The 8,552-nt window shown below is 54.6% G+C and overlaps 2 protein-coding genes across 2 annotated transcripts; both read right to left on the bottom strand.

Moving 5' to 3' along the window:
* Positions 1 to 254: 254 nt before the first annotated feature.
* LY79DRAFT_580375 (fungal cellulose binding domain-containing protein) lies at positions 255 to 3,173 on the bottom strand (the record flags this gene model as incomplete). Its single annotated transcript, XM_060560099.1, has 7 exons — positions 255 to 1,643; positions 1,725 to 1,900; positions 2,005 to 2,140; positions 2,194 to 2,477; positions 2,529 to 2,649; positions 2,717 to 2,792; positions 2,851 to 3,173. 7 exons carry the CDS (start codon positions 3,171 to 3,173, stop codon positions 255 to 257), a joined length of 2,505 nt encoding a protein of 834 aa, XP_060413501.1.
* A 1,775-nt stretch (positions 3,174 to 4,948) lies between these two features.
* On the bottom strand, positions 4,949 to 7,408 carry LY79DRAFT_556196 (general substrate transporter). Its single transcript, XM_060557996.1, has 4 exons — positions 6,709 to 7,408; positions 6,292 to 6,648; positions 5,787 to 6,208; positions 4,949 to 5,706 (listed from the first exon to the last, which is right to left on the bottom strand). Exons 1-4 carry the CDS (start codon positions 6,929 to 6,931, stop codon positions 5,080 to 5,082), a joined length of 1,629 nt encoding a protein of 542 aa, XP_060413500.1. The 5' UTR covers positions 6,932 to 7,408; the 3' UTR covers positions 4,949 to 5,079.
* Between the last annotated feature and the right edge of the window lie 1,144 nt (positions 7,409 to 8,552).

The following is an 8,552-nucleotide window of genomic DNA, read 5'->3' as shown; positions in this document are numbered from 1 at the left end:
AAAGAGTTGATCGTCTTACTATGGATGTTAATGCAATTTGTGAACGAAGGGAACATACATCCAGCATATCCATCTTTCAAGGTGAAGCATCGAGCAGATCGCTGGATTCGTAATAGTATCAGACCATGGAAGCTTTTTTTTTTTTTTTTGGCTTTGAGGGATTCTTCTTTTAAATCTGCTAACCCTGTCTTGACTTTCTAAGCCCATATCGCGTTACACCGTCTCATACGTGAAATTGCCCCTTTCTGTAGTGCCTACACGCATTGGGAGTACCACTCATTCCAAAGCTTGCAGTTGTACGGCGAAACGCATTGAGTTGGGCCGTTCCAACCCGCACCACCACACTGCTCAAACTGCTTCGCTAGATTGGTCGCCGTAGGAGCCGGGGAGGAACTGGTGGAGGTCCGGGTTGCGGAGGTGGAGGATGTCACCAAAGTAGTCCGAACAGAAGATGAGGAAGAGCTCACGGGGACCGCAGAGCTACTGCTTGATGGCCCGGCAGTCGCTGTTGGAGAAACAGACGTTGAACCGCCACCGGAAGAAGGGATGACGCCTGAGGCATAGAAGACGCCGCGCCCGTTGGTGCCGATGTATACGAGGTTGTCCTCATTGTTGGAGCCGGCGATCTTGGCGCTGTCAACGGCTCCGAAACTCTGGGATCCTTGGAGGTCCGTCCAGGATGCGCCAAGATCGGCGCTGCCGTAGAGGCGTCTGCCTGCGGGACCGGTGCCGAAGGCGTAGAGGTTCCAGGTGGAGCCGGAGCCCTTGCCGAGGGACACCTGGTGGGTGTTTGTGAGGACCGTGGAGACTTGGGTGAAGGAGGAGCCGTAGTCGGTGCTGTGAAAGATGCCGACGTTGGTGGATACCCAGACGTCGCCCGCTTTGATCGGATGTGCCTCAACATGACTGATACTTGTGGCCGACCCAAGGGAGCCTGCGGTGGAGAAGGTCGCCCCGGCGTCCGTGGAGCGGTAGAACTTGGAACCCGAGGCACCGTAGAAGACTGTGTTGTTGCGCTTGTCGCTAGCGATGACGGCGCCAGCGGGGATGCTGGAGACCACTGCAAGAGAGCCTGCGTTGGCGCTTCTCTGCACGCCGACCGTCTCCGTCGACCACAGAATGACGTCGGCATCGGCGGAGTAGGCAACGGAACCGCCGTACTGCGCGGTGCCGGCGGCCGGGCTGACGTTCCAAGTGGCGCCGCCGTCGGAGCTGACGGCCAGCTGCGGGGTTCCGACGGTGTTTCCGGCGCGGACAACACTGGCGACCTTATTGCCTGCGTAGTCGACGCTTATGGAAGTTGCCCACATGGGGTTGGCCCAGGTGGTCTGCGGTGCCGTATCGATATCGCTTCGGGCCTTGTAAGTGAACCCGTTGTTGTCTCCGGTGGCGACGAGGAGCTCGGAGCCACCGGGGGCGCTGGCTAGCTCCTGGATGGCCATCTCTTCGATGCCATCTGCCAGGGACTGGATGTTGACCTTGGCTCCAGTATCCCACTTGGTCAGGTCATGGCCGCCGAAGATAGTCAGGCCGGTGCCCCACAGCCAATGGTTGGAGTCGGTAGGGTCGATCTCGAAGGACTCGATCATCCAACCCAAGTCCTTCGTATCGACATCGAGGAAGTTGGTCTTGATCCAAGGGGCCTGCAACGCGTCAGTGCTTGGGTTCCGTTTGATTTCTATTGACCCATCCTCCCGGCTCTTCGTTATCGGGGTCTTTCCTACCTTTGGTGAAGTCTGGACATAGCTGAGGTTCTGGTTACCGTCGGTACCCCATGTCCAAAGCTGTTTCCAGGTATTGCCGGAGTCAGTTGATCTGAACAGTTTTGCATCGGGCCACCAGCTGTTCAAAGATGCCACAATCAGGGTGCCTGGCTTTTGGAGATCCACACTCAAGCCACCTAAGTTTCATTAGCACTACAATTTTACTCTTCAAGAAAAGCAACACGTTTCCAAATGGATCTATGTTGAGGAAATGATGAGTCCAGAAATTTGATCAACTCACCAAAGCCGTGGTACAAGTCTGCGCCGGAAACCGGGGTTATGTCCTTCCAGGTGCCAGCGGTAATGTCATATCTCCAGACTGAACCGGAGGTACCGTCGTAAGGTCCGGTTCCGTCAGCGTAGCTTATATATAGAGCCTACAAATATTGTCAGTCTAGTACCAATAGCAATTGTTCAACGCAGAACACACCTTCTCGGCAGGCTGGATCCTGCCTTTGTGAGGGAAGTATCTTCCCGGTTGGCCGGCAACAGCGGACCAAGTAGAGCCGGCATCGTTGGAGACGTAAACGGAAGACGTTACGTTCTCAGCCACACCGACAAATATTCTGGACGTGGCGCCTCCAACTGCAGCGGAAGTAGGGTCGAAGGTGACGAAGTTCAGACCCTGGATGTCGCCGTTGTACTGGTCCCCGGCAGGCCCAGCACGGAACGTACCGACGGCGGTGAAGGATGAGACCTTGGAGAAGCTGGCGCCTGCATAGAGTCAAAATCATGTTGTCCTTGCGCAGACTTGGTTTACCATACCTCCGTTGGTACTTTTCCATAGCCCGTTGCCGCTCCGGGCACCGAAATAGACTATATTGGAGTTCTTCGGGTCGACTGCAAGACGCTCGCCGTTTCCTCTCCCAGGCATGTTTCCGCCAACCTAACATGAATGTTATTCAGTCTGTCGAACTTGGGGGGGGATACATGATGCATCCTTAATTTCTTACCTTGAAGGGGAGGTCGGCAAAGGACCATGTGGCACCCCGGTCCGAGCTACGCGCAATCTGCCCATTGTAGGGATCCCTGAGGAAGAATCAGCAAGCAGTTCATCCTGAATAGAAAGCTACAGATTTGGCCCCACCAGCTGTTGGTGTATGTTCCCACGGCAATGAACACCTTCTTATCGTCCTGGGGATCAAGCGCGAGCGCATCGACACCCCACCGGCTCCAGTGAGAATCGTCGGCGAAGCTGTTCGCGTCGGTGACCGGGGTCCAGGAGTCGTCGGCATTGAGGCGGTAAAGACCGCCAATATCGGTCCTGGCATAGGCAACGCCCTTGGTCGTGGGGTGGAACACGATGGACGGGACGAAGCCGCCGCCGCCACCGGTCTTGACGTTCTTCCAGGTGAAGGCAGCCTGGATCGGGGCCGCAATAGCGGCCAGGAGAAGCTTGACGTACTTCATCTTGGGCCAATGACCGCTGTCTTGAGAGACTGTTCGTCAAAAGTGCGGCGCGAGAGCGACGTTCAGACTTCTATGACAGGTAGACTAGGTGATGGAAGGGGGACAGGAACAGGTTGACGACTGCAGACCTGTCCAGCATTATAAATAAACCAAGCAAGCGTCCTGTTTCCTTACGACCCGTTTCTCTGGTAGAACTGGGATGGCAAACGATGCCACAGTGGTGCGAAGGGGCAATCGCGTTCAACTGTTGAACCGAGCACGTTATTCTGACTCGACCCTCCGGAAATGAGGCGGATCGAGGCTGCCTTGGCTAATTCCATCAATCAACGGGAGTTTGCCACGACAAGTAGAACGATGCTGCGGTCCCAAGCTTGCCGACGACCCGGATGCACTGCATCCGTTTGCCGCTGGAGGAAGATATACTTCCGCTTGGCGGGCTTGGGGTGAGGGGCAAGGTCAACATGGGGGGGACGCGGTTCGTTTAGGCGCAGGTCCCAGGAACCGTGGCCAAAGCTAAGCTTTCTTCACCCGCTCCCTCCAATATCCCAATACTGTTATTAACGGGGATGGAAAGAAGAGAATATCATTCGGATCGTTACTTATCGGCTCCCGCGAGGGGTATTTCTAGGGGTAGTGTGCAATTACAACAAGGAGATTTGGTTCCTTGGACTAGAGTCGAAGAGCCGTCTGGAACTCGTCCTCGCGTTCCCGTGAAGACAGCTTGTCTCCCATATCCCAAGCAAATTCCCGTGTCAGTAATGAATAGCATATTGCCCTGCAAAGCAGCCACAGGTCCTTGGCACGGATGAGATGGGCAATAGGGGCAGTTTGATAATTGCGCGCCCGCGTGACTTGTTCTAGCTCTATTTCTTCCATCTCAAACGACCATTTGTATTCTCGCACCTCCCTTGTTCGTCTATCCTTCTGCCATTCTTTTATCCTTTCAAATTTCCAAAGATCCTGACATATCAGGAGGCCGCGAAGAAGGAATGGTACAAGAGAACCGGCAACCACGTCCGACTTTTTCTGTAAGTTGCGCGTCGCCCCAAGATTTGGGTTATTGACTAGGACCCTATTTCCCCATGGGTTCGCGGAGATGCGCGGAACTAGGCTGGAAGCGGCACACGGTGGATGGCTGAATCGGGAATGGGTGAGACGGATCGACGTTGGCTCATTCAAATAGCTAGAGTGCAGGAATGGAAAGTTTGTATTGGCGGATCCAACCACCAACGCCGCTGTGGGGCTTCGTTGTGTGGTGCAACATCAACATCGCAGAGTCACGCTTCCTTCACATTGAAAATGGCAAAAAGCGAGAAAGATTGGATCATGTGACAGAGGGATCCGGCAACCATCAATGCCACACCATTCGGTTCATGGTGCCGGCCCACGTGTCAGGCGGGTCACCACGGGGACTGACATATACCTATAATTGAGTAAACGCCCTCTTGAAAAGCTCATGCGCATTTCTTGAGGAACCTCAAATACCACTCACATTACTTGGTATTCATACGTCTCTACTCCGGATAAGAATGTTAAGATCCATCATTCACAATATTAGAACGGCAACAGGATGAGCTATGCCACATGACCTTTTATGACAGAGTAAACGCGGCCAGTCAGTAGCCGTGAGAAGATGATGGGTTTTGTCGAGATCAGTCGCGAAGTCATCTTAATTAAATTTGTCATATTGTAACAGAAAGCCGGAAGTCCCAAGTCATTAATTCTTAACTTGACTCCACATCGACACAAAACTTCAGTGGCAGACTTCACAGACAGTTTCATGATAAGCATTTCAACGCTCTGCTCTACAAATTATCTCATTAAAACCCCGGAAGGGTCGCTAGGGTGTTGTAATACTAGGTACGTAGACTCAGTGTATATGCGAGTTTGAGTATACAAGGCCTGTCTACGCAGAAATGGTCTCGCCGACGTTGAGAACATTGCCAGCCCCGTCCACCGCAACCTTGGTCTTTTTCGTTGACTCTTTCCTAGGGTTAGGCGCCTCGAAAATAGACTTGAGCTCCTCCAGGGTCTTGCCGGCGGTCTCGACAAAGAAGAAGTAGATGATGGTTATCTCGACGCAGATCCACACGATATATACGATGTAGAGCTTGTAGCCTATCTTCTGGATGCCGACGCTGATTCCGTAGGTGTTGATGATGATGGCGATGTTCAGAAACAGGAAGGACAAAGCGGAGCCCTTGGCGCGGGTGCGGTTCTCCATGCACTCGACGGCATAGAGCGTCTGCAGGGGGGTGAAGCCCCAGGAGAAGACGATGCCGAAGAGGTAAATAGAGACGATGACACCGTACGAAAGGTTCTGGTTGTTTGGGGTTTCGGCGGTGAAGGCGGTCAACATGATGTAGGCGACGAGGGAGCCGGCCAAGCCAGCCAACATCATGAAACGTCGGCCGAGCTTGTCGAGCAGGGTGGCGCCATAGATGGCCGCGATGAGGCAGAAGATGGGGTTGATAGCTGTGAGAAGCAGCTGAGTGCTGTCGCTGGTGATGCCTGCCTGCTTGAACATTTCGGGCTATTGCATGTTAGTGGTGGGTTTCGTCGTCGCCTTCTCGTTGTCATCCCAGGGGGTCCCCGGAACGGGCTGCTGCTTACCATGAAGTAAGAAACGACGTTATTGCCGCTCCATTGACCAAAGAAAGCCATCGCAATCATCATGTAGAGTCTGTAGCGGGCCGCTCTGGTGTTGAACAGCTCCCGCATGTCCCACCAAGGGTTCTCGTTCTTGGTCAGACGGTTGTCCTCGACGATCTCCTGGTACTGGAGCTGCACGATGGGCGAGCTGGCGTCGCCGTCGCCGTGGTACTTTGCGAGAATGGCGAGGGCCTCCTCGCCGCGGTCGTGGGAGATGAGCCACCTGGGGGACTCGGGGAAGAACATGATGAAGCACATGACGACGGCGGGCATGCCGGCCTGGACGAGGGTGGGGATCCGCCACGCCCAGCTGGTCTGCAGGTGCTCGTTCGTGCCGTACGTGGTCCATCCGGCCAGAATGTTTCCGAGCCACCAGAAGGTGTCTGATGGGCGAACGTCCGTCAGCAAAGAGAACCGAAAAGACGCATGGGCATCTCAAAAAGGGGGGGGAGGAGGTTTCACGTACTGTACGCGCCAGCCATGGTTCCTCTGTACTTGGGATGCGCAAGCTCAACAATGTAGGCGGGGCCGGCGGCAGAGGCAAGGGAGGCGCCGAAACCGAGGACGAATCTTCCGCCAATGAATTGGCCGAGCGTGTTGGCGGGCGTCTGGATGGCAGTGCCGACGAGGACGATGAAGCAGCCGACAAAGATGCAGACACGGCGGCCGTAGCCGTCGGCCAAGGGGGAGCAGAACGGGAAGCTGACCACCTGACCGACCTGGTAGATCATGAAGACGATACCGGTGGTGGAGCCGGCGCCGTCGAGGCCAAAGGTCTTTTGGTATTGGGGCATCGCGTTTTGACTTCCCATGAGGGAGCTGTCTGTTGGGTGTTAGTATACTCGGGGTTACGCTCAACACGTATGAGGCATAGCAGACTTACCAAAACCGTTCATAGTAGACACGAGGTAGCCAATAGCAAGGATGCAGTAGAGCTTGATCATGTTGGGCGACCAGATGTTGGGCGGCCTCTCGGCCAGAGCGGCGGCGAGGGCGACGGAGGCGGCATTGATCTCCGTCACCTCGCCGGCGGGGGCCTTCTCGTCGAACGGTGTGTTATCATGTTCGACTTCGGCGTTGGACTTGGACTCTTGAAGGGTGGCCATGATGATTTGGGGGCGGGGTTTGCGCTGGACCGCAACGCAAGAGGTCGGGTCAATTGGGAGGGGGAACGGGGCGGACGAAAAGACAAGAGAGACGCGCACGAGAGAGACGCGAAGGGACGATGGAGTGTTTTAAGCAGAAAGAAGAGGGCCTTAAAGAAAGCCAGCCCCAGCCAACAGGTTGAATCAGCAAGCCAAGGCCCGGCCACCGGCCAACGATGATCCAACCAAGGGCCCGGGACGAGTCCACTGCCCACCGCTGTTACATGACATCTCCATCCTCCCACACCCTGTCCTCGGACGACCCAGGATCATGTGGTTTGGATGTGCCGTCTCCACATCGGTCCGGGTATGGATAACAAGGGCGATAAACGGGCTGCGTTGCACGGGGAAAGCGGTGCCGTGGGCATGTGGGCAGGCCTTATTTCTTTCTTTCTTTCTTTCTTTCTTTCTTTTTTTTTTTTTTTTTTTTTTTTTTTTGCGGAGACGCTTCTGTTTGATACATGGCGCATGACTGACAGGAAAAAGATATTGGATGCATCAACGATTTCATACTAGTGAAGCAAGTAAGCAGTTTTGTTAGCACGTTGGAAAAAAAGTGCCACCCTCTGCATCTCCGCACGGCATCATGTCTGTTATGGGTTGGCTTACCCCATTTCTCCTCAAAAGGCACGCCCGCATCCCCGCCATAAGGAGGAGGGGATCAAGTCGGAACCCTGGCATTTGTAGGATACAACGTGTGATTCGTGGCGAACGAACCATGTTCGGCTTGACATGCTCAAAAGGGCCAGCATGGGCACAAGGGGGGGGGGGGGGGCGGGGGAGGAATCACGCGAAGAAACTTGCGGGTTGGGAAAGTGATGGGACCAGCCAAGGCGCGGGCAGAACCAACAACAAGGTTTGCGGCTGCGTGCCGAACTATTTCCCCGGACGATGATGCAACGGCCACAAACGTCCGCCAAGCTTGGAAATTTGTTTTCTTAGGGGATGGGAGATTGCGGCTACAACGATCATGGCGATGGGCCGAGGATGCAGAGGACAGCCAAGGAAAAAGGGGGAAGGTGAAGGGGGAATGGGCTGGCAACAAAGGGGGAAAATAAAAAACCCCCCAGCTTCTCCAAATTGTAAACTACCTACCTGCCTACCGATTGCGAGGGTATACCGTATATACGATCGTACCACGTATGTCAAGGATTCTTTCGGAACGTGGAGACTCTTGATACCCCCAGATGGGGTCGAAAGCCGAGGCCTTGTGTGGGCGCTAGCCTCGGCTGGGGAAATTATGGACCCTGGGGGTTTCCTCCCACACAACCCGCGATACCCACGCCGGACGGGGCACCGCACGTGGATACGTACCTCGGCTGGATGAGCAGGCAATTGGCGGGTGTGGTGGAGAAATTCTCGGACGGAACCCGAGCCTGACTCGAAGTCGGTCTGGATCGAAACGCCAGCGGAAAAAGAGGAAAAAAAAAACTGATGCTGGAATATGAAGATAAAAAAGAAAGGAAAGAGCTCAAATAAAAAACTAGAATGTAGGTGACCAAGGGACGTACGTTATTAGGGCGGTCCCTCTCGGCAACAAGCCAGCCGGATGTGAGTGTGTTTGGGTGTTGATGTTTGGTGT

The sequence above is a fragment of the Colletotrichum navitas genome (assembly GCF_030913465.1).
Source record: "Colletotrichum navitas strain CBS 125086 chromosome Unknown LY79scaffold_35, whole genome shotgun sequence".
Classification (NCBI taxonomy): Eukaryota; Fungi; Ascomycota; class Sordariomycetes; order Glomerellales; family Glomerellaceae; genus Colletotrichum; species Colletotrichum navitas.
This window is presented reverse-complemented; position numbering and strand designations above follow the sequence as displayed.